Genomic DNA, 25,887 nt, shown 5'->3' with positions numbered 1-25,887 from the left:
TGCGCATGCTGACGAAGTACATTTTTACCGAAACCTTCAAAAAGCGTCTCTAAATCTTCACAAACCTCCCCATTAATAACCAGATTCCTACTAACAGAGGAATATGCTCTTGAAATTACCGAGAACCCTCTTTATGATGTGGAAGCTATTTGCTATCACATGCCAAGGTGTGTGTTTTCCTCCAGACAAGCAAATTATGAGTCCCAGATGGTGGGCAAGGTGTACATGGGCCTCTGAGTTTGCGTGAATGACAATAGATAATGTAGTTTTGCATTAATATTAACTAAAATGTCCCAGTTCAATATAGAAATGACCATAAGTTTTGCAATGTTACGTAAAAATGACCAGAACTGCACAAATCCAAAACAGAAATGACCAGAAATGTTACAACTGATGAAGAAATGACCAAAAATTATGAAATGTTTAAAACGATCAGGAAGGCATTACCCCATGTAGATATGGAAAGAGATGACCAGAAATCATGTAATCTTGCTTAAGTGACCAGAATCAACCAAGTTCAGTAAAGGAATGACAAGAAATGATGCAATACTATTTAGAAATGACTCGCAATGCATGTTCCAGATAGATCCCATATTGTGGGCCAGGTATGTCCTAGAAATGACAAGAGAGAAAAAAGGCAGTCTTGCGTATAAATGATCAGAACTGCTTCAGTCCCATATAGATATGATCAGAAAATATACAATCTTATGTAAAAACTATCATAAATCCATTGGGTGTATGGAAAAATGTCCATAAATTGTGCAATACTACTACTTTTTTTTTTTTTTTCAAGAAAGAAAAAACACCAGAAATGCCTCTGTCCCATGTAGAAAGGAACAGAACTATTACAGTTTTACATAAAAAAAAAGATCAGAAATGACTCAATCCCATGTAGAAGTGACCAAATATGATGCAGCAATATGGAGAAATAACCAGATATGATGCAATACTACGTGCTGCTCCAAGACAGCAGACCAAAGTGAGTCCAAGGTGAGTCCCAAATAATTGTGGGCCATCTATGTCCTAGAAATGACAACAACAAAAACAACCCCCCCAAAAAAAGTTTTAAGTGGAAATGACCAGAAATAATACCATCTTAAGTAAAAACGGTCAGAAACGCCTGTGTCCCCACGTACGTTTAAAAAAATGGACTGAACCTTACTGTAGCTGACTGCATGATAGCTTAAGGTGAGCATGTGGTGGTGCAGCAGTCATTGTACTCCCCAACTTCAGTGAACGAGAAAGCCAAAAGAGCATCATGGTGTTTTGACTAAGCACTGTTATAGGCCCTGCATCTCTCCTTCATACACCTGTTGGAAAATTTGGATGCATTCGCACTATACATACTGTCAAATCATCCAGATACAAACCCTTGAAAAGAAATTTAATTAAAGTTTAATTGCAATCAAACTGTAGCCAAAATGTTACATATGCTGCATATGGTTTTTGATTGATTGATATGGATACTTATATAGCGCCTATCCTCGGTTAGAGACCAAGCTCTAAGCGCTTTACAAACATGGAGTAATTTACACAACAGGCTGTCTACCTGGGAAGAGCCGACCGATGGCTGCCATTGGGTGCTCATCATTCCTTTCCTGTGTCATTCTATCAGATGTCAGGCTCGCACACCTACACATTCAGACAAACATGTAACATCTAACATTTTACATGTATAACTGTTTTATTTACCCCGCCATGTAGGCAGCAATATTCTGTTTTTTGGGGGGGTGCATGCTGGGTATGTTCTTGTTTCCATAACCCACCGAGCGCTGACATGGATTACAGGATCTTTAACGTGCGTATTCGAGCTTCTGTGTGTGTACACACACAAAGGGGGTTCAGGCACTGGCAGGTCTGCACATATGTTGACCTGGGAGATCGGAAAAATCTCCACCCTTTACCAACCAGGTGCCACCGAGATTTGAACACGGGACCCTCAGATTGAAAGTCCAACGCTTTAACCATTTGCCTATTGCCCCCGTTCATTGTGAGGTATACTTATCTTCACCTCTTGAAATCGTAGGAACACTGTTGCCAGTTAGAAACCTTGATTTCAAAGGTTAAAGGTCCACAGCTTTTTAACTTGAGGCCATCGTGAAAATTCAAATTCATTTTGTCCAGTGCTTGGCACAGGAAGGCTGAGCCCAGTCCTCTCCATCAGTATCAGTATCAGTAGCTCAAGGAGGCGTCACTGCGTTCAGTCAAATCCATATACGCTACACCACATCTGCCAAGCAGATGCCTGACCAGCAGCGTAACCCAACGCGCTTAGTCAGGCCTTGTGAAAAAAAAAAAAAAAAAATAATTAAATAAAATACAAAATAAATAAATTGATTTTTTAAAAAAAATAAATAAATAAATAATAAATAAAATAAATAAACAAAGGAAGACTGGCCAGTCATCTCGATCTCCTTTTAACTTCACCAGCTGGTCAGATACCCATGCACACCTGGGGGTAGAGGGGAAAATCAGATCAAAGCGCCTTTCCGAAGGACACAACACTGTGCTGAAACGGGGCCTGGATCAGAAGGCCATTCTCTAACCGATTCTGCCACAGCACTTCACCTTATAACAACAGAACCATAGAACAAATCATATATCCTCTGCTCTTGTTGCTGTGTGCATGTGTCAAGTGAAATGTATATCAACAGACGTGTTTTTAATGTGTTGAATGGTGATTATTTTCAGTCCCAAAGCGTTTGTTTGATGACTGATATGGTGTATTTGTTCAGGTGTGTGTGTGTGTGTGTGTGTGTGTGTGTGTGTGTGCAAAGTAGCTTTACAAGGACATACTGGACAAACATAACTGTTCTTTATCAGTTATATATAAACAGTTTTTTTTGTTTTTGTTTTTTTGTTTTTAAGTCAGCTGGAGTGATTGCAACCTTTGTGTTGCTATAACTCATGATGGAAAAAAGGTAAGTGAGCTGTAAAGTTATCAATGAACATGTGGGCCAGGAATTAACACAATTTCTTAAATTTCACTGTGGCACTTAAATTCACGCATACCACCAAAACACTCCCAACAGACACAGATTTTAACAGAATGGCAGAGAACACTGAACACTGAGTTGTTTATTGTACATCGGCCATAGGCGCTTATACAAACACTTGGGGGAGAGGGGGGAACTTTGGGGTGGGGGGGGGATTAGGAGGTCGGGGAATGGGATGGATGTGAGAATGGCAGAGAGAGAGAGAGAGGAGGAGGCAGGGGGGTTGGGAACAGTGTTGGACGGCAGTTGGAAGGAAATTAACTGCAGATGGGAAAGAAAAGACGGAGCTGGGAATACAGCTAGGAAGCTTTAAGTACAGGAAGTAAAGGTTGGTAATGGCAGAGGGGAAGGTTGGAGTCAACAAGGTTGACAAAGGAATAAGGAATGGATGGTGTGGTGGTAGAACAGAACTAGAATGGCAAATATAGGGCTTTCATAGAGGAAGAGAGAGAGAGAGTGAGAGAGAGAGGGGGGGGGGGGGAGAGGGTTGTTTTGTGAAAGGCGTATAAATAAACTATGAAGAATGAATGGAATATGATATTCATCAACTGCAGGCCCACACACATTTTTTTTTGTTTTGTTTTTTGTTGTTAATTTTTGTATGTGGAAACTAGACAATTTGAATTTGTTACAGGTGTGTATAGGAAGTGGTGTGCCCATCCCCCTTCTCACATCCACCTGTTAAATAAAATAATGAAATAACATAAAAGGGAAATTATCCAAAATGAAGGTAACATGTGGGACCAGCAGTACATGAATTGCTATACGTAGCAAACTGAGCTGAATGAAAGGAAGGAGGGGAATCCGAATTTAAAATACAAACATGCAAAAACAAATGGGTGGAAACAGAACACATACATGTAGGTATGGGAAGACAACGGATGGAATCAAAAGGTATTAAATGTTGGAATGAAATGAAAGGGGCGGATGGGAAAGGTAAAGAATGTCGGCAGGGAACAGAGAAAGAAAAGGGAAGACATGGAAACGGTACAAAGAAAGTGGTGGAGATGGAAGGATGAGAAATCACCAGGGAGTGAAAAAAAACAGCAGGTGATACTGGGTTGGTGGTGGATGGAAGTAACCAGAATAGGATAGCAAACAGAGAGGACCTGGGAAATACAAAGAGCAAGAGGCAGGGGTTATAATTTTGTGAAGGTTAAAGGGTGAGAGTTTTGCAGAGCCTTGGAAATGGTAGAAGTGTAACGATATTCTGTTATTTTTACACACCCAGAACTGCTATGAACATTTTCACCTTTTATCAAGAGCTTGCTATGAACATTTTCACTTTTTATCAAGAGCTTTTTGTTTGGTAATGTATTCTAGGTGAATATTCATAGGTTTGATATGATAGCTGAATGATTCATTTCTCATCAAAGAGAAGCACTGTAAAATGTCAAGTCCAAGCCTTCTTTGTTATCAGTTTTACTCCATCAGCACATTCATGCACACACCCCAATTACCAGCTTCACGACAAAAGAACACACAAACCTGACTTAAGATGGAGGAATAATCAAATAAAATTTATTCATTTGTTTACAAACTGTAACAGTACCACTAGCTACACCCCCCACAGGTGAAAATCTGATGTAAGATATATTTTTAATACAAGCAACAACTTCCATTTATATCATAATTCTCTGAATAACAAGTTAAAACATACATATGTATCACAAGATGATCAGATGGTGGAACTGGATACAGTATACATTTTTCTCAATCATGCTTAAAATATAATCCTTCAGGAAATAAATACCTCACTACATCTACATTACCTTTGGATGTTTTAAGATATTTATTTTTTCATATGCTAAAAACAGCATGAAGAAACATGCAACACAACCAAAACCAAAACTTCCATTTTGTAAACAACTAAAAAAAAAAAAAAAAAAAAAAAGAACAAATAAAGTTCAGATGTTGAACAAATTCTTTCCATTTGTTCATGTCTCTGTCAGATCATCACAAACATCATAAAAGTTATATGTAATTCCACAGGATTTTAGAATAATCACACACACACACACACACACACACACACACACACACTACAGAGTCAGGATCTCTCTATAATTCACACACTCACACATAATTTATGACAATGAGCTTGGTCCTCCTTCTTTTGGTAATCAACTACCTGCTGCAGTCAGGTCCAAACAATCTCAGAACACTTCTATTTAATCACTTTGTTGTTATCCAGATAATTTAACAATATCCATAAAACAAAACACATTCACATACATATGCTAGCTCTCTGTCACTCTCACCCATATACACACTCACAGATGCATGTACACAAACACACACAAGCACACACACATGCATGCAGACATACACACATAAGTATTCAAATTCTCAGTCCATGTATTCACATGAAAAACCATATTTACAAACAAAAACATATCTGACATCATATCCCACATGTGGCAAATCATATCACAGCATATCATGCATATATACATATCAACACTTTTAATCTAGCCAACTCCATAAAGTACAGAAATGTCTCAAGTCATTCATAGCAAAGCTTGGTTTCTGAGCTGATCTTTTATCACCTATAACATTGATGCAATTTCTACAGAGATTCAAACATACATACTGCATTCCTAGATATGGGCACTATGCTCAAACAAGAAAATCTCCACAGTAGGATCACCAATTTTATTAATCTTTATCCATGATTTTCTTTCAGTAAACTGCAACAACACAGACCTTAAATTTGACCAGATGCTTCTCAAACAAATACCTCCAACACTTCATCGCCTTTTCTTCTAATTCTTTCCCCTCTCTGCACTGCTTGGTTTCCTAATTACTGGCCCTGAAAAATATCAGCAACACTCAAGCAGCAAGATGACTGGAGCAACAGATAATGCCGTGGACATGTAGCTCAGTATCCATAGTAACCAGGGACATCATCATAATTGTAGTCCACTGTTTCGATGTGTCGGGTGATCTTCTGAGCAGCATGTCTGAAAGCACACACAGAAACACCTTGTGAAACTGACAGGCTATAAAAGACTTCAAGATTAAAGAGGACAATCCTATACTTTCCAACAACTCAGTTACAAGAATATATAACACCTCATCCCCAACTTTCATATTTTTTGCTAGTTTATCCAAAATGTCCAACAGCTAATTTACAACAAGTATTCTCACGTTGGACACTATCTGTTTTTATTGGTCAGTTGATTTTATGGTTAGTTAATTACTTTGTTTCTTCCCCCAGAATGTCCTAACCCATTCTAAATTTCACTTTCCTGTCACATATGCAAATATATACAGTTTGAGTGCATTCTCATACACATACACAAATACGAAACACACACACTCCCCCTCTACCCCCTTTCTCCATGTAAGATCACTTTAGTGAGCAGACATTAAATCATTGACCAGCCAACTGGCTTTATGATGAGGACTGTTGAATAAAGGTAACTGTGTAAGCAAACCTGTGTGAGCGCATGAACTTGTATAAAAGACAGAGACACACAGGTACTACCATTAACTTCTGTGTGAGACTAATAAAAATACCAGGACTTCAGAATAGTTTATTTTTTGTCACCGTATATACATATACCTCTTAATGCTTGAAAAAGATACAAAATGATTCAACTATCACTTAGCGAAAGAGAATGATCAATATATCAATCAAATGGCAGAGTTTACTTGCAAGACAGTGAAAAGATGTTAAATAAACTACTGCAATACAAGATTATGTTGCACTTATCACTTATCATTTCTAGACAGAAGCGTAAATTGACATCTTGTATTTAATTGGTGCATAATTACTATACAATTCACCACATACTTTTTTTTGTTTTCAATATTGTGTACCCCAAGTACTGATTTATCCATAACACCTGGTTGCTTCTCTTTGGTATGAGAACAGAATGATATCTCCATACTGCAGTGGACACATTCAGTTTCCATTCCTCATTCAGTGGCATTCTCACTTCTCACTTAGTGCTTTTGGCTTGTTGGCTTTAGCCTTTATGTTGTTTGTTGATTGTTTTCAATGGGACAGAGTAAGTTGTTTTTTCATGAGGTGTGCATTTTTCTGGTCATTTAAAGAATGGCTTTGACAGTGCACTCAGCTGTTGCAAAACAGGCCCACAGAAACTGCAGTGCTGCTGTACTGATGGAGCACTAAGGGGACAGAAACTGCAGTGCAGCTGCTCTGATGGGGTACTTGGGATGACAGCTGGTCCACAGAAACTGCAGTGCAGCTGCACTGATGGGGTACTTAGGGCGACAGCTGGTCCACAGAAAATGCAGTGCAGCTGCACTGATGGGGTACTAAGCTAGGGGGACATCATTTCTGGACAGGCTGCTCCTCACAACACTTACTTGCTGACTCCTTTGCAGTAGAGCATGGTGAGAGAGCGCAGCTTCTTGCAGCCTTTCCGCAGGTACTTCAGGGCCTTGTCCCTGTCATCGACCAACACAGCACCCAGGTCAACATCAGCACATTGGAACACAAGCTGCTTGAAATATACATTAATAGTATATGATATTTATATCGCACAAACTCCCCAAATAATGGGTCTGACATATTGCACAAACTCCCCAAATAATGGGTCTGACATATCGCACAATTATGAATAATCAGCGCCCAGTGGCAGCCATCAGCCGGCTCTACCCAGGTAGGCAGCCTGTTGTGCAAATGACCCCGTGTTTGTAAAGCGCTCAGAACTTGGTCTGCGACCAAGGATAGGCGCTATATAAATATCCATATCAATCAATCAGTCAATCAATATCCAGACTGAGACTGACAGTCAGACTACAGGTGCATGTATGCCCATGACTGAAACTTAATGACACAGTAAAATTCTTCTTCTTCTGCATTCGTGGGCTGCAATTCCCATGTTCACTCATACGTACACGAGTGGGCTTTTACGTGTATGACCGTTTTTACCCCGCTATGTAGGCAGCTATAATCCGCTTTCAGGGGTGTGCATGCTAGGTACGTTCTTGTTTCCATAACCCACCGAACGCTGACATGGATTACAGGATCTTTAACGTGTGTATTTGATCTTCTGCTTGCGTATACACATGAAGGGGGTTCAGGCACTAGCAGGTCTGCACATATGCTGACCTGGGAGATCGGAAAAATCTCCACCCTTTACCCACCAGGCACCATCACCGTGATTCGAACCCAGGACCCTCAGTTTGAAAGTACACAGTAAACAGATGATGAGTGCCTAGAGGCAGCTGTCACCAACATAGGCAGCCTGTTGTACAAACGACTCTGTGTTTACACAAAGTGCTTAGAGTTGGCTCTCTGACTAAAGATAGGCACAAAATAGGTATCAACAATATATTTTTTTTTAAACTGCTGTATACACTTAAAAATACTCACGTAATCAGAATGCAGCCACTGATGTCAAGAGAGGTCAGGTAATGGCATACACCTGACAGGTACTGTATGCTCAGATCTGTCACCTGCATAGACATACGTTGAACAGACAAGATTAAACAGATGGGCAAAATTCAACAACAACAAAAATACAGACAGATTAAACAGACAAGTTCAATTCAATCAGATACAGACAGATAAAACAGATGGGTTCAATTCAACAACACAGAGGTAGATTAAATGGATTGGCTAAATTCAACCAGACGTGGACTTAACAGACAGGCTCCATTCAACCAGATATAGATAGACTAAACAGACAGGCTCAATTAAACAAGATACATATAGATTAAACAGACAGACTCAATTCAATCAGAACCAGATACAGATAGATTAAACAGACAGGCTCAATTCAATCAGAACCTGATACAGATAGATTAAACAGACAGGCTCAATTCAATCAGAACCTGATACAGATAGATTAAACAGACAGACTCAATTCAATCAGAACCTGATACAGATAGATTAAACAGACAGGCTCAATTCAATCAGAACCTGATACAGATAGATTAAACAGACAGGCTCAATTCAATCAGAACCTGATACAGATAGATTAACTCACTCCGGACGATGGAATGCTATAGCGTTCCTGACATAAGGTAGTGCTCTGGACGACGGAACGCTATAGCGGTTTCAACAATTACAAATTTTTCCACGTTTTCCTCATGGGGTAGCATAAAAATCGCAGCTACACCGGGAATTGCAAACGTGTCAAGGGTCAAATGGAAAGTTTCTTTGTGAGGTTCCGTAACTATACACTCGCTGGCCAGCCATTGACCTTGGTACCCCGCATGACAAGCTAATCTGCAAATGTATCGAAAATGGCATCGCAGGCGATACAAGTGGAAATTTTTTTAGCAAACTAGATCCACGACAGCAGCTTTTTTCTGCTGCTGAAGTGATTGAAATGCTTCAAACTGAAGGTTTCGACATTGATGAGGATGATGAAGACATTGAATAAAGTATCTGCAGTGAAGAAAGATACCAGCAAGAAGGTACTGACAGTGACTGAGCTTCTGAGGGCTGTGAAGAGAGGGAGTGGGGTGGGTGTACACACAACATGAGGAGAGGGGTCAGTGGGTCAAGCACAGGGAGTTTCAATCAGTTACTTTGTGTTTTGTATTTTTTTGTGATTTTTTTTCCTAACCCTAACAAATGGGTCGTCTGCTGGGGAAAGCAAGGGAGAAAACTATTCGTCTGGAGTGAGTTAAACAGACAGGCTCAATTCAATCAGAACCAGATATAGACAGATTAACCCTCTGAGCCCTGACCACCGCTTTACCGGTGGTAGGGAGGGGTGGTATAATGCCTGGCCACCGGTTGAGAGGTGCGTAAACACTTGTGTCGTGTTTAGCTATTGGTTGACTTATATTGAAGAGCCAATCAGAAATACCGTAATATTCTGACATCAGCGAACGTAGTACCAACATTGCCGCACCTTTTCACTGTGTTTTGTGCATGTGCTTTGGATAAAAAAGATCGATTTCTACCATGAAGCATGCAGAGTCTCAACCTGACATACCTCCTTCGATCAACTGATTCTGCATGCTCAGATTCATTTTCAACATCACTAACTGTAGCAAAATCATCCAATTCAAATTCCACCTCACTATCAGAGTAATCATTGTCATACTCTACTTCCGATAAATCATCAAGCATATCAATTACTTGCTGCATTGTGTACAGTTGTTTTCTCGCACGTTTTGTCCCCGATTTCTGCCCTGACAGGCCAGGTTGAGACTGCACACTTCAAGTGTTTACGCACCACTCAACCGGTGGCTGGGCATTATGTCATTTTTCTCTGCCACCGGTAAAGTGGCGGTCAGGGCTCAAAGGGTTTAATACCAATTATTTGCAAATTTTGGCTCAGGAGCTCAGGCAGAAGGGTTAAAATTGCTCAGGAACTCAGGGCTCAAAGGGTTAAACAAACAGGCTCATTCAATCAGAAATAAACTGATAAGTTAAAGTGACAGCCTGGTGGCCAGAGTAATGAATGCAAAGGCATTCCGATGAACGAACAGACAAACTAACCGACTGAATGACAGTATCAACACACAGTCAGGCAGACAGACCGATGAGTGGGATATCAGCTGGACCGAGACAAGCAGACTGAGAAGCAGTAAGGGAGATAATAAGACAGACAGACAGACAGATGCAGTTACAAAAAACAACAACCAACAATATGAAACAGGTAAAAACAAATATGCACACATTAATAAGTGGACACACACACACACACACACACACACACACACACACACACACACACACTCATTCCCCCTCCACACATGCACTCACACCACTGTACATGCACACACACTCACAAACACACACACAGAAACACACTTACCATGCACAAACACCCACACCTAACCCCACAACCCCCACCCCCACCCCCCCGCACACACACACATAAACCCAAAGCCCCTAATCCCCCCTCCCACCCTTCACACACACACACACACACTCATATGAAGACAAACACATATGCCGACACCTAAACCCACAACACCCCCACCCCACACACACACACACAAACACACACACACATAAACCCAAAGCCCCTCACCCCCCCACACCCCCTTCACACACGCACTCATATGAAGACAAACACACATGCCACACACCACCAATTCCACACATACGGCCACACACACACACACACACACATCACTGACCAGTTTGCACCCAGCAAGGTTCAGCACAGTCAACATCCGGCAGCAGAACGCCAGGTTCTTGATGGCGCCATCAGTCAGTTGCTGAAGATAGAAGAAAAAAACAACAATAAATCATTGTTTTCTTCATGAAAAAAAAGGGGTTACATTTTCTAACTCCACCAAAGACAACAACAATAACAACAAAAACTCTTCTGCACAATGTGGAGTGATGGTCTAGAAGTAACGCGTCCGCCAAGGAAGTGAGAGAATCTGAGCACGCTGGTTCGAATCATAGCTCAGCCGCCGATATCTTCTCTCTCTCCATTAGACCTTGAGTGGTGGTCTGGGCACTAGTCATTTGGATGAGACGATAAACTGAGGTCCCGTGTGCAGCATGCACTTAGCGCACGTAAAAGAACCCACGGCAACAAAAGGGTTGTTCCTGGCAAAATTCTGAAGAAAAATCCACTTTGATAGGAAAAACAACAAAAAACTACACACAGGAAAAAATACAAAAATAATGGGTGGCGCTGTAGTGTAGCGAAGCGCTCTCCCTGGGGAGAGCAGCACGAATTTCACACAGAGAAATCTGTTGTGATAAAAAGAAATACAAATACAAATACAATATCGTTCTTTCCAAGACTCCAGCACTAAAGTCAATAAAAGAGGAAAGGGTGAAAAGGAAAAAAAGCAGGGGTACACACACACACATACACACACACACACACACACACACACACACACACACACACGCATACACATCCAAAGAATCAAGAAATCTTAATCCTCAATGGGGCAGAGAGGGATACAATCTATGATCAGCTTCAGATCGACTCTTGGTTCCCAGATTCAGACGCTCCACAGTCAACCACCGCCCTTTCTCTGTCCCTGGACCTTGCACTTGGAATGAGTTCCCTATTTCGCTTTGTCAAATCTCTGCGCTCGGCTCTTTTTTCACGTCTGGCTTTCGAACCCTCCTCTTCCCAAAACAGCCCCCCCCCTCCCCTTCCCTCCCCAGCAGCCTCTTTCTGATCTACAGTTTCTCCAGCTTTCTAGTGACAAAGGAGGAGGTGGCAGAATGGTTATGATGCTTATCTGAGTATTCGTGAGGGCCTGGGTTCCAATCCCGGTCTCACCCATTCTCCGAAGTTAGACTAAAAAAATAAAACTGAGCATCTAGTCATTCGGATAAGACGATAAACTGAGGTCCCGTGTGCAGCACAAATTTGGCACACTGGAAATAAAAAAGAATCTGAGGCAATTTAAGCATAGTCCTCTGGCAAAATTCTGTTGAAGCGATCCACTCTGATAGGTACACACACACACACACACACACACACACACACACACACATATATATATATATATATATATATGCACTCTGACAAGTACATTGGGTTAGGCTAAAGGCACGCACTGCCTGGCAGATGTGGTGTAGCATATTTAGATTCTTCTTCTTCTTCTTTGTTCGTGGGCTGCAAATCCCACGTTCACTCATATGTACATGAGTGAGCTTTTATGTGTATGACCATTTTTACCCCACCATGTAGGCTGCCATACTCTGTTTTCGGGGATGTGCATGCTGGGTATGTTTTTATTTCCATAACCCACCAAATGGTGACATGGATTACAGGATCTTTAACGTGCATATTTAATCTTCTGCTTGCGTATACACACGATGGCGGCTCAGGCACAAGCAGGTCTGCATATATGATGACCTGAGAGATCGGAAAAAAAATCTCCACTCTTTACCCACCATGCACCATTACTGAGATTCGAATCCGGGACCCTCAGAGTGAAAGTCCAACACTTAAACCACTCGGCTACTGCGCCAGTCAAAGAATTTATTCAAATGCAGTGATGCCTCCTTAGGGAAACTGAAACTGAAAATATATAAAAAGAGACCCAGAGCCCACGTCCCCCCTAACCAAACCCCCCACCCCCTCCTCCCTACCCTCCCTCATCCTCCCCCTCCCCCAAACACCCCCATACCATGCAGTGAGACAGGTCCAGCCGCTCGATCTCCTGGCACTGCTGGGCGAACTTCTGCAGGCCCAGGTCAGTGATGTTCATGCACTCCGACAGACACACGTCCCTCAGCCGCGTGTTGTTGCCCAGCGCCGACAGGCCCTGGTCGCCGCAGTTACAGCCGGAGATGTCCAGTGACACCAGGCTGTGGGTCAGGCCCAGCAGCTCGATGCCCGCCTCGCTGACGTGCTCGCAGTAGTTCACGTTCAGGTAGGTCAGGTTGTGACACCTGGAAAACAAGGTGTAACGTGTTGGTTTGTAGGTCAGGTTGTGACACCTGGAAAACAAGGTGTGACGTGTTGGTTTGTAGGTCAGGTTGTGACACCTGGAAAACAAGGTGTGACGTGTTGGTTTGTAGGTCAGGTTGTGACACCTGGAAACAAGGTATAACATGTTGGTTTGTAGGTCAGGTTGTGACACCTGGAAAACAAGGTTAACGTGTTGGTTTGTAGGTCAGGTTGTGACACCTGGAAAACAAGGTTAACGTGTTGGTTTGTAGGTCAGGTTGTGACACCTGAAAACAAGGTATAACGTGTTGGTTTGTAGGTCAGGTTGTGACACCTGAAAACAAGGTTAACGTGTTGGTTTGTAGGTCAGGTTGTGACACCTGGAAACAAGGTGTAATGTGTTGGTTTGTAGGTCAGGTTGTGACACCCAAAAACAATGTGTAATGTGTTGGTTTGTAGGTCAGGTTGTGACACCTGAAAAACAAGGTAACATGTTGGTTTGTTGATCAGGTTGTGACACCTGAAAACAAGGTGTAATGTGTTGGTTTGTAGGTCATGTTGTGACACGTGGAAACAAGGTAACATGTTGGTTTGTAGGTAAAGTTGTGACACCTGGAAACAAGGTAACGAGTTTGTGTGTCAAGTCACAGTAGTTCACATTCAGGTAGATCAGGTTGTAACACCTGGAAACAAGGTAACGTGTTGGTTTGTAGGTCAGGCTGTCACACTTGAAAACAAGGTTAACATGTTGGGTGTGTTCACAGTAATTCACGTTCTGGTAGATCAGGTTGTGACACCTGGAAACAAGGTTTTAATGTGTTGGTGCGTCAAAATCCCAGTACTTCACATTCAGGCAGATCAGGTTGAGGCACCTGGAAACAAGGTGACGTGTTGGTTTGTATAGGTCAGGTTGTGACACCTGGAAACAAGGTTAACATGTCGGTTTGTAGGTCGGGCTGTGACACCTGTCAACAACGTTAACATGTTGGTTTGTCAACAGTGCCGATGTGCTCACAGTTGTTCATGTTCAGGTAGGTCAGGGTTGTGACACCTGCAATAACGTATCACGTCTGTTTGTGAACAGTGTGTCCAGCTTATACCAGAGAATGATGTATGCTTACTTTCGGGCCAACAAGCAAAGTCAGAACTGCACGATAAATTGTTTCTCCACTGTGACGGGTGCAATAGCCGAGTGGTTAAAGCGCTGGACTGTCAATCTGAGGGTCCCGGGTTCGAATCACGGTGACGGCGCCTGGTGGGTAAAGGGTGGAGATTTTTCCGATCTCCCAGGTCAACATATGTGCAGACCTGCTAGTGCCTGAACCCCCTTCGTGTGTATATGCAAGCAGAAGATCAAATACGCACGTTAAAGATCCTGTAATCCATGTCAGCGTTCAGTGGGTTATGGAAACAAGAACATACCCAGCATGCACCCCCCCGAAAACGGAGTATGGCTGCCTACATGGCGGGGTAAAAACGGTCATACACGTAAAAGCCCACTCGTGTGCATACGAGTGCACGCAGAAGAAGAAGAGTTTCTCCACTGCAATGGACATTCACTTACAGCTTAGTCTTTTGTGAAAGACCATGACTCTCAAACTAGGAGCCAAGATTGCACTGACTTGAAATGCTGCAGCCTTGGGGTTTAGCTGGCTTTTGGGGACCACCCCATAACCGTCTTGTCCTAAAACCATTTTGGCTGAGAATGCTGGGATGTAACTTGGGCAAGATACACCATCCGCTGGAATCAAATTCTAGCCCAGACGGATGGTTGGGACACCAGCTGCCTCCTCTGCTGTTCTGACAGTTTTAGTCGGACATGCCTATCATACATACATGGAGCACAGTTCAAGTGTACAAGTACAAGTGCCACAGCACAATACCAGTAGTGAACAATCTTAACCCATAAACCTTCACCCAGATCAAGGTGATTCCTAAATGACTGATTAGTCTTCCTTTTTTTTAATAGCTTTATTTTATTTTATTTTTTTTAATTCAAGTTTAACATTTAATACATACAGACAGACATACAAAACTAATATTTGTAATTAATAATATTTGTTATTGTGCATTACTTAAACTGTAAATCAGGAAACCAACAACACAATATTGTTTTTATACAGAGAAAAAACAAATATATATAAAAAAAAAGTCATGTGCACTGCATAAAAAAGTAAATAAATGAAAGGAGACTGGTTAGTCTTTATGTATGTGTGTGTGTGTGTGTGTGTGTGTGTGTGTGTGTGTGTGTGTGTGTGTGTGTGTAAGTGTTTGAGAGACAGAGAGAGAGAGAGAGAGAGAGAAATACATAATGAAAAAAACATAATTCAAAATACAACATAGTCTTAACAATATGACACAGTCATTCAACAATGACAAATAAACCTATTCTTCAAGAACAGAACAATTTCTCTGTAAAAAAACCAAAAAAACAAACAAAAAAAAACCTTTTTAAAAACCAACAGAAAACTGAGGGGACCACCACTGGAGGCACTCAGGGTGATGGTGATCATTGGTACCTCTTGTGGACGTTGACCATGGCCATGTCCCCCACCCGGATACAGTTGGTCAGGTTCAATTCCCGCAGTTTGGCCGAGCAGGGGCCGTCCACCAGGTGCCGCACACCTGTGTCACTGATCCTGGGGCATGGAACACATCACTCTGACTTATTATTGCACATCCCCGAAAATGGAGCGTGGCTGCCTACATGGTGCGGTTAAAAACGGTAATGCGCCCTAGTTTTTACACATATGCGTGAGCACACACACACACACACACACACAAAATCCTCCCCCCCACCCCCAACACACACACACACAGAGCCATGTTGAGGACAGTGAGATTCTTGCAGGCAGCAAAGGCTTTGAGTGTAGAGTTGGCCATGCATACACGCCTATACACAAGCATACACACACACACACACACACACACAGACACACACAAACACTATACACACACACACACCATGACTGATCCTGCACTATCAGTCTCAACTCTGTCAGAGTATGACTGTCTCAGTGCCTCACCGACTCAGACTTACACACACACACACACAAACACACAAACATATACATATACAAACACACACACACAACCACACACACACACACACAAACACACACACACACACATACACACACACACACACACTTCCCCTCCACTCACCGCACACAGTCAGCCATGTTGAGAACGGTGAGATTCTTGCAGGCAGCGAAGGCTTTGAGCGTGGAGTCGGTCAGCCTCTGGCAGTCGGCCAGGTAGACGTGGTGCAGGTCCGGGCACAGCTTGCCCACCATCTTCATGCTCACGTCAGAGATACGGTGGTTGCCTGAACCAAACCAAATCAAACGATGACTGGCTGAGTGGTTAACTCTCCCCATACGAACGGCAAAAGAGACGACGTTAACAGCGTTTCACCCCAATTACCATCATCAAAATATTGCAAGCGGAAGGCTCTTATACTGAAGAGGTGAATGTTGACAAAGAATACCACAATTCTGACGACGGAAGCTAAAGGTTGGGTCATTGAGACACCCACTGGACATCCGAGGGGTCTGTGTAGAGGAGAAGAGAGGACTGGCCGTACTGAGTGAGTTAAAGCGTTGGACTTTCAATCTGAGGGTCCTGGGTTCGAATCTCGGTAATGGCGCCTGGTGTGTAAAGGATGGAGTTTTTTTTTTTTTTCTGATCTCCCAGGTCAACACACATGCAGACAGACCTGTTTGTGCTTGAACCCCCTTCATGTGTATACGCAAGCAGAAGATAAAACACGCATGTTAAAAATCCTGTGATCCATGTCAGCATTTGAGTGGATGAGTGAGTGCAGATGTGAGTGATGTGTATGTGAGTGAGAGAGAGAGAGAGAGTGTGTGTGTGTGTGTGTGTGTGTGTGTGTGTGTGTGTGTGTGTGTGTGTGTGTGTGTATGTGTTTGTGTGTGTGTGTGTGTGTGTGTGTGTGTGTGTGTGTGTGTGTGTGTGTGTGTGTGTGTGTGTGTGTGTGTTGATATGGTTTTCCTGATCCATTCTGTCATGGTGTCAGTCTATTGTGTTTTGTTTGTTTTGTTGTTGTTTTTTTCTGTGTTCCCCTCCCGTCCACCTCCTTCCTTCAATAGTTCCTTGGAAAAAATGTAGTGTTCACACACATACAGGTGAGACATCATCCATACTAAGTAACAACAACAAGAAAACAACAAGAGCACATACGTTGATAAATGTGACACACCAGCGGCAACTCAGACATCATCCACACTAAGTAACAACAACAAGAAAACAACACGAGCACATACGTTGATAAATGTGACACACCAGCGGCAACTCAGAAGAAGACGCTCTAAGCCTGCTGGGGAAGGGAATAACTTCTTCTTCTTCTTCTGCGTTCACTCGTATATGCGCGAGTGGGCTTTTACGTGTATGACCATTTTTACCCCGCCATGTAGGCAGCCATACTCCGTTTTCGGGGGTGTGCTTGCTGGGTATGTTCTTGTTTCCATAACCCACCAAACGCTGACATGGGTTACAGGATCTTTAACGTGCGTATTTGATCTTCTGCTTGCATATACACACGAAGGGGGTTCAGGCACTAGCAGGTCTGCGTATATGTTGACCTGGGAGATTGTAAAAATCTCCACCCTTTACCCACCAGGCACCGTCACCGTGATTCGAACCCGGGACCCTCAGATTGACAGTCCCACGCTTTAACCACTCGGCTATTGCGCCCGTCGGAAGGGAATAACAAACTGTGGGCTTGATGATGATGATGATGATACAGATACTTACACAGCACCTATCCTTGGTCGAGGACCAAACTCTAAGTGCTTTACAAACATTCGGTCATTTGCACAATAGGATGCCTACCTGAGTAGAGCCAACTGACAGCTGCCATTAGGCGCTCATCATTTGTTTTTCCTGTGTCATTCAGTCAGCTTTCAGTCACACACGTGTACACACTCAGACATGTAACATTTCACGTGTAAGACCGTTTTATTTATTCACCCTGCCATGCCGGCAGCCATACATTGTTTGTTGTTTTTTCGGGAGTGTGCTTGCTGGGTATGTTCTTGTTTCCATAACCCACCGAAATGCTTACTTTCACTTTCATTACTTTCACTAAGCGATGGACACAGCACTGTCACCACGTACGCTAAAGGCCTCACCATCCACTTTGATGACTCGCAGCTGTTTGAGCTGGGCCAGATGTTTGAAGGACTCGTCAGTCAGCAGAGCCGAGCCCAGGAAGGACACCGTGTGGATCTTGTGACACTTCTCCGTCATGATCTGATGGGGAAAATCACACACACACACACACACACACACACACACACACACACACACACACAATGCTACACTTCTCTGTCATGATCTGATGGGAAAAATCACACACACACATACTGCTATATGTGACTCATAGAATACTACAATGCTGATATCTGTTGATGATACTAATACTATTAAACACACACACACACACACACACACACACACACACACACACACACTCACTCAACCCAATCCCACACACCCATACATACACTCACCCCCAACCATTGCCATACACACACTCCCCACCCCACACAGACATTCACTCCCCCCCCCCCCCCCCCCACCCCCCCAACACACCACCACACACATATCAGCATATACATCACAATCACCACCCCATACACACATTCACCCCAACCCCAACCCCCACAACACCATCCGACCCACACATTCAAACCCTGAAACCCCTTGCCCCATCCCCACCCACCTACAATCACCACCTCCAGCACCCCCCACCCTCACTCCCCTCCACACAACAAACCTATCCCGCATTCCCCCCAACGCCTCCCCTCCCCACACCCTAATTCATTACCATAATGCTCTCATCCATGATCTGAGGGTGGGGAACTGGTTGAGGATGAGGGTGGTGGTGATGTTGGTGCACCCACACACATCCACCACCAACACCACCCCACTCCATCCACACAACAAGCCACTCCTCCTGCCACCCCCACCCATCTCCCCAATTCTTTATCATAATGCTCTCATCCAAGACCATCCCACCCCCCTCCACATAACAAACCACTCCACCATCCCCCCCCCACCCTCCCACCACGCCCCCGAATTCATTACCATAATGCTCTCATCCATGAGGGTGGTGAATTTGTCACAGATAAAATGGGGTGAAGTTAGTACACACATACACACATTCACCACCAACATCACCCCCCTCCCCAATTCTCCCCCCCCCTCCCCTTGCCCCCTCCTACTTCCCCCCCCACCCAATTCATTACCATGATGCTCTCGTCCATGAGGGTGGGGAACTCGTTGAGGATGAGGGTGGTGATGTTGGTGCAGCCGTTGGCCAGGTTGTGGAAGCCCTGGGGGGTGACCTGCAGGCAGCCCGACAGGTCCAGGTACTCCAGCTTGCCCGCGCACTTACCTGTGGCCAGGTACAGCAGCCCCCGGTCGGAGAACTTGCCGCAGAACGCCAGGCTGAGAAACTGCAGGTTCATGCAGTACCTGGGGAAACATCGGTACGTGGGTGTGGGTACATTTTCTTTTCTCTTTTTTTTCCTTTTTTTTTAACGGGAGCACCATCACCACACTGATCAAAAAATAGGCTGATAGCGCATGCCTTTTTTGAGCTCCTTTGCTAACTGAAGCCTGGGGAAGTGTTCAATCAGCCATTTTGCTACTTGAGTCAGTACTGCACGAAGTGGTAACTTCATATATGTAGCCGAGCGCTCAGCTGGCTGCAATGACTGCTTCATGGCAAGCTTTCACTTGCTCACAGCGTTAGTTAAGCTGGCACTGTTTTCCTGTAATAACTTTGGTACATAAACCATTGGGAGATATCAATCAAGACACAACATTTGGCATGTCGTAGGGGCAAGCATGACATGATTTCATCAAAGATACACTGTTACAGTTCAGAAACTACCACCAGTTAGCAGACGACTTCTCAACGGACTGATAGCCAGATACGAGTGTCAGTATGGTGTCAAGTTGGCCTCAGCTTTCCTGGCTAATGAGCTATCCATCTATTTTTTGATCAGTGCCACCACCACCACCACCACAACCCCACTCCCCCACAACAAACTGCTCCACCATTCCCTCCCTCTCTCCCACCCCCCAATTCATTGCCATAATGCTCTGATCCATGAAGGTGGGGTATAATTTGTTTTGGCAGATGAAAGGTGGTGAAGTTGGTAAATACACACTCACATGCAATACTCAGCGTGCATCTTTTATAGACTCAGCAGTACTCAGCAGTCATCTTTTATAGACTCAGCAGTACTCAGCAGTCATATTATATAGACTCAGCAGTCATCTTTTATAGACTCAGCAGTACTCTGCAGTCATCTTTTACAGACTCACCAGTCATCTTTTATAGACTCAGCAGTCATACTTTATAGACTCACCAGTCATACTTTATAGACTCAGCAGTCATCTTTTATAGACTCAGCAGTCATACTTTATAGGCTCAGCAGTCATTCTTTCAGCAGTCATCCTTTATAGACTCAGCAGTCATCCTTTATAGACTCAGCAGTCATTCTTTATAGGTCCAGCAGTCATTCTTTCAGCAGTCATCCTTTATATGCTCAGCACTCATCTTTTAAAAATCCAGCAGCCATCTTTCATTTTATTGTCGTACCTATCATACGCCAATATTCCTTGTGACCCCAGTTTCAGTTTCTCAAGGAGGTGTCACTGCGTTCGGAAAAAATATCAATATATGCTACACCACGTCAGCTGGGCAGATGCTTGACCAGCAGCATAACCTAACATGCTTTGCAAAAAGCCTTAACAGCATGCTTATTATTTGTGTATCTATCAGAGTTGATTTTTCTAAAGAAAAGAACACTTTCGTTGCCATGGGTTCTTTGTCAGTGTGCCAAGCACATGCTGCACATGGGACCTTGGTTTATCGTCTCATCCGAATGACTAAGACGCTCAGTTTGATTCTCCAGTCAAACTTGGTAGAAAGGTCGAGAGCGGAATTTGAACCCACACCCTCAAGGACCCTCTATACTGGTAGCTGAGTGTCTTAACCATTCTGCCACCTTCCTCCTGACCCCAGGACACTTGGTAATATAGAAACCTTCCATTCATGCGTGTGCATGCGTGCGTGCGTGTGTGTGTGTGTGTTTAGTGTGTGCATGTGTGAGTATGCACAAGTTTTTATATTGATATGCACCTGTATATATCCTAATTTCTACTGTATCTGTGTTTAGTGTATGATTTTCGATTTATGTTCGTACCTTGTTATGTACTATCACCACCCCCCAATATTCCTTGTGACCCCGATACACTTGATAATAAAGACATATTCTATTCTATTCCATTATAAGAACGTGTGAGAGAGGCATGCAGTGGGTGTGGACTGACTTGGCCACGGCCCGCAGAGCTCCGTCGGTCAGGTTGGTGTGAGAGATGTTGAGGTACAGCAGGATCTTGCAGCCCTTGGCCACCAGCTTCAGGGTCTCGTCCTGCACACACACACACACACACACACACACACACACACACACACACACACACACACACACACACACACACACACACACACACACACACAGAGTCACAACAACAATAACGACAACAACAACAACAACAACAGCAGCAAGAAGTATTGGCAGATCAGCATCTTCACCATTCTGCCAGTATCAGTATCAGTATCAGCATCAGTAGCACAAGGAGGCGTCACTGCGTTCAGATAAATCCATATACGCTACACCACATCTGCCAAGCAGATGCCTGACCAGCAGCGTAACCCAACGCGCTTAGTCAGGCCTTGAGAAAAAAAAAGAAAAAGAATAATAAAAATAAACAAATAAATAAATAAAATAAAATAAAATAAAATAAATGAAAATGCATAAATAAAAAAAAATTTAAAAATAAAAAATAAAATAACAAAACCAAACAAAACAACACACACACACACAAATCACAACAACAATAATAACAACAGCAACAGCAATAAAGATAACACCATAATTCATGTAATGAATCTAGCTCTTCACAGGATTCGAACCCAGACCCTCAGAGACACTGTACTGGCAGATAAGTGTCTTAACAATTCTGCCACCTTGCACACATAGAATCAAGACAACAACAACAACAGCAATAACAATAACACTGTAATTCATGTCATGAATCTAGCTCTTAACACTCAGCTGCTGGTTCAAGAGTGCTTACGATTCCTTGAAGAAACAAACAACAACAACAACAACAAAAAAAGAACAAGGTCGGTGCTCTTTCTCCTGTCTTGGCCTGGTGGAAAAGAACAAGGAACAAGCCTGTCCCTTCAGTCCGTCACGAGGATTCCCCAGTTCTGTATAAGTTTCAGTTTTAGTTTCGCAAGAAGGCATCACTGCGTTCAGACAAATCCATATACGTTGTACCACCACATCTGCTAGGCAGATGCCTGACCAGCAGCATAACCCAAAGTGCTTTAGTCAGGCCTTGAAGTGCATGCATGCATGTTTGTGTACCTATCAGAATGCATTTCTTTCACAGAATTTTTGACAGAGGACAACACTTTTGTTGCCACGGGTTGTTTTTTCAGAGCACCAAGTGCGTGCTGCACACGGGACCTCGAATTATTGTTTCATCCAAATGGCTAGACGCTCAGTTTCATCTGAATCAGTCAAACTTGGGAGAAATGGCGAGAGCAGGGTTCAAACCCCAGACCTTCACGTGCACTGTACTGGCTGATAAGCGTCTTAACTCTCTCCATACGAACGGCGAAAGAGAAGACGTTAACAGCGTTTCACCCCAATTACCACCATCAAAATATTGCAAGCGGAAGGCTCTTATACTGAAGAGGTGAATGTTGACAAAGAATACCACAATTCTGACGATGGAAGCTAAAGGTTGGGTCATTCAGACACCCACTGGACATCCGAGGGATCTGTGTAGAGGAGAAGAGAGGACTGGCCGTACTGAGTGAGTTAAGGTCCTGGATGTAAATAAAACAAAACAAAACGAAACAAAAAACGAAAGACTTCCTAGCAAGCCACAAAAAAGAGAAAGAGCAAAACCTCACATCCAGTCCCAGACAGCCGGACAGGTTAAGGTCCTGGATGTAAATAAAACAAAACAAAAAACAAGAGACTTCCCAGCAAGCCACACAGAGAAGAGAAAGAGCAAAGCCTCACATCCAGTCCCAGGCAGCCGGACAGGTTAAGGTCCTGGATGTTGCGACACTCGCTGACGGAGACGAAGGAGGGGTGGGTCAGATGCTGACACTCCCGCATGTTGAGGTGGATCAGGTACATGCGCGCCTTGGGCAGCAGGTTGGTGGCAATCTTGTCCGTCACCCTGACATGCACACCCCGTCAAGTTGATTGTAATAATAATGATAGTAGTAGTAGTAGTAGTAGTAGTAGAAACAGCAATAACAATAGTGATGATAATGATAATAATTATAAGAATAATAGTAATAGCAGTGATAGCAATAATAGTGATAATAATAATAGTAGTAGTAGTAGTAACTATAGTAGTAATAGTTGTAATAGCAATAACAAGTAATGATAATAACAGTAGTAGCAGAAGTAGTAGTAGTTGTTGTTGTAGCAGCAGCAGCTATAGTAGCAACAGCTGTAATAGCAATAACAAGTAATGATAATAACAGTAGTAATATTAGTAGTAGTAATGATAATGATAATAATTATAAGAGTAGTAGTAGTAGTAGTAGTAGTAGTAGTAAAAGCAATGACAATAGTAATGATAATAATGATGATGGTAATAATAATAATAATAGAAGTACTAGCAATAATAGTAATAGTAGTAATAGCAATAACAATGATAATGATAAAAATAATAATAATAATAGTAGTAGTAGTAGTAGAAGCAATAGTAGTAATAGTTGTAATACCAATAACAATAATTATGATAATAATGATAATAGTAGTAGTAGTAGTAATAGTGGTAACAGCAATAACAATAATAATGATAATAATAATAGTAGTAGTAGTAGTTGTTGTAGCAGCAATAGTAGTAATAATAATAATGATAATGATAAAATAATAATTACAATAACAACCACACTAAAATAATAATAACAATAATGTGATTTTCTATAATAAATTTTATGATAAATGTAAAAACAATGAAAAATGATACACACTGTTTTTTTTCAAAAAGGTGACATACAACATAAAATATGAGTAATATTAGTATTGTGCAGAGGAACAATCTCTAGGCACATTGTCTGTGTGAAACAAAAGAACTGTTAAACATCCAATGAAAATTAAATAAATATATTGGTGGAAAACATCAACAACAGCAACAACAACAAAAAATAATAATAATACCAATTCTGGGAAACTGCTCTGTGTGTGTGTGTGTGTGTGTGTGTGTGTGTGTGTGTCTATGTCTGTGTCTGTGTCTGTGTGTGCATACATGTGGTCATACGTGTGTGTGTTTGAGTTAAAGTGTATATGGTTTGTGTTCTGATGTAGTAATTTTATCTGTGTTACAAACATGGCAACCCAGGTGTACTCTGACACAGTGTAGTCAGAAGCAACTGAACACATACCTTCAAGATCATGCAAGATGTGAACACATGCAAGTGTCCATGTGTGCTTGCACGTATGCCTGTACAAGACCGGCATTTTGTCTAACGTTCTCCTGGTGTTGTTGAATTAATCTATCCACATCAACACTCCTTCTAGGGATGATACTACAATAAGATCGATCACCATATTAAAAAAACACTTCCCAAAATATGGAACAGCTAAGAACACACACATATTGTATTATGCAGCTTGGGAGAAACGTTTCAGCATACATAAACTTGATTCCAAGTGGAGTGATGTCCTAGAGGTAAGGCGTCTGCCTAGGAAGCGAGAAAATCTGAGCGTGCTGGTTCGAATCACGGCTCAGCCGCTGATATTTTCTCCCCCTCCACTAGACCTTGAGTGGTGGTCTGGACGCTAGTCATTCGGATGAGACGATAAACCGAGGTCCCGTGTGCAGCATGCACTTAGCGCACGTAAAAGAACCCACGGCAACAAAAGGGTTGTTCCTGGCAAAATTCTGTAGAAAAATCCACTTCGATAGGAAAAACAAATAAAACTGCACGCAGGAAAAAATACAAAAAAATGGGTGGCGCTGTGGTGTAGCGATGCGCTCTCTCTGGGGAGAGCAGCCCGAATTTCACACAGAGAAATCTGCTGTGATAAAAAGAAATACAAATACAAATATCTGACGGAGAAAAAAGGACAGGGTGGGGGAAGAGGAAGCAAGAAGACTCAATGGACATGGCAAAAAATAATACAAGAAGAAGAAAACGAGGAGGAAGGACTGATACGATGCGCACTACAGAATGAAAGACAAAGCTGGGTAATTCTTCAGTGTGTCTAGCAGCTAGCAAAGTGCAAAGAACAGTTACATCTACAGGAATTAAGACACTGTTGTTGTTTTTTTAATCACTATAGTAAAAGTCCCTTTAACCATAAGCAAGTAAAAAAATAAATAAATAAATAAAAAAGATTAAAAAAAAAAAGTTGAAGTGTGACATATGAGTGCTGCATACCATACGCTTGGCTTACATCACAAATTAACATTCGCTAACAGTTCAGCCAACA

The 25,887-nt window shown here is 42.6% G+C and overlaps 1 protein-coding gene across 2 annotated transcripts in view; it reads right to left on the bottom strand.

Moving 5' to 3' along the window:
- Positions 1–4,504: 4,504 nt before the first annotated feature.
- LOC143299727 (F-box and leucine-rich repeat protein 13-like) overlaps positions 4,505–25,887 on the bottom strand; it is a 60,296-nt gene continuing 38,913 nt past the window's right edge. For both annotated transcript variants that reach the window (XM_076613107.1, XM_076613108.1), the window contains 11 exons: positions 23,455–23,617; positions 21,683–21,783; positions 19,585–19,813; positions 18,466–18,586; positions 16,478–16,640; positions 15,832–15,951; positions 13,050–13,314; positions 11,079–11,159; positions 8,347–8,429; positions 7,335–7,415; positions 4,505–5,959 (listed from right to left, as the gene is read on the bottom strand). In XM_076613107.1, the coding sequence (XP_076469222.1) occupies positions 5,878–5,959; positions 7,335–7,415; positions 8,347–8,429; positions 11,079–11,159; positions 13,050–13,314; positions 15,832–15,951; positions 16,478–16,640; positions 18,466–18,586; positions 19,585–19,813; positions 21,683–21,783; positions 23,455–23,617 (1,489 nt within the window). In that variant the 3' untranslated portion in view covers positions 4,505–5,877. The remainder of the gene's footprint in view (positions 5,960–7,334; positions 7,416–8,346; positions 8,430–11,078; positions 11,160–13,049; positions 13,315–15,831; positions 15,952–16,477; positions 16,641–18,465; positions 18,587–19,584; positions 19,814–21,682; positions 21,784–23,454; positions 23,618–25,887) is intronic.

The sequence above is a fragment of the Babylonia areolata genome, chromosome 25 (genome assembly GCF_041734735.1).
Source record: "Babylonia areolata isolate BAREFJ2019XMU chromosome 25, ASM4173473v1, whole genome shotgun sequence".
In the NCBI taxonomy this organism is placed as follows: Eukaryota; Metazoa; Mollusca; class Gastropoda; order Neogastropoda; family Buccinidae; genus Babylonia; species Babylonia areolata.
The sequence above is the reverse complement of the archived record's forward strand: the minus strand, read 5'-3'. Positions and strand labels throughout refer to the sequence as shown.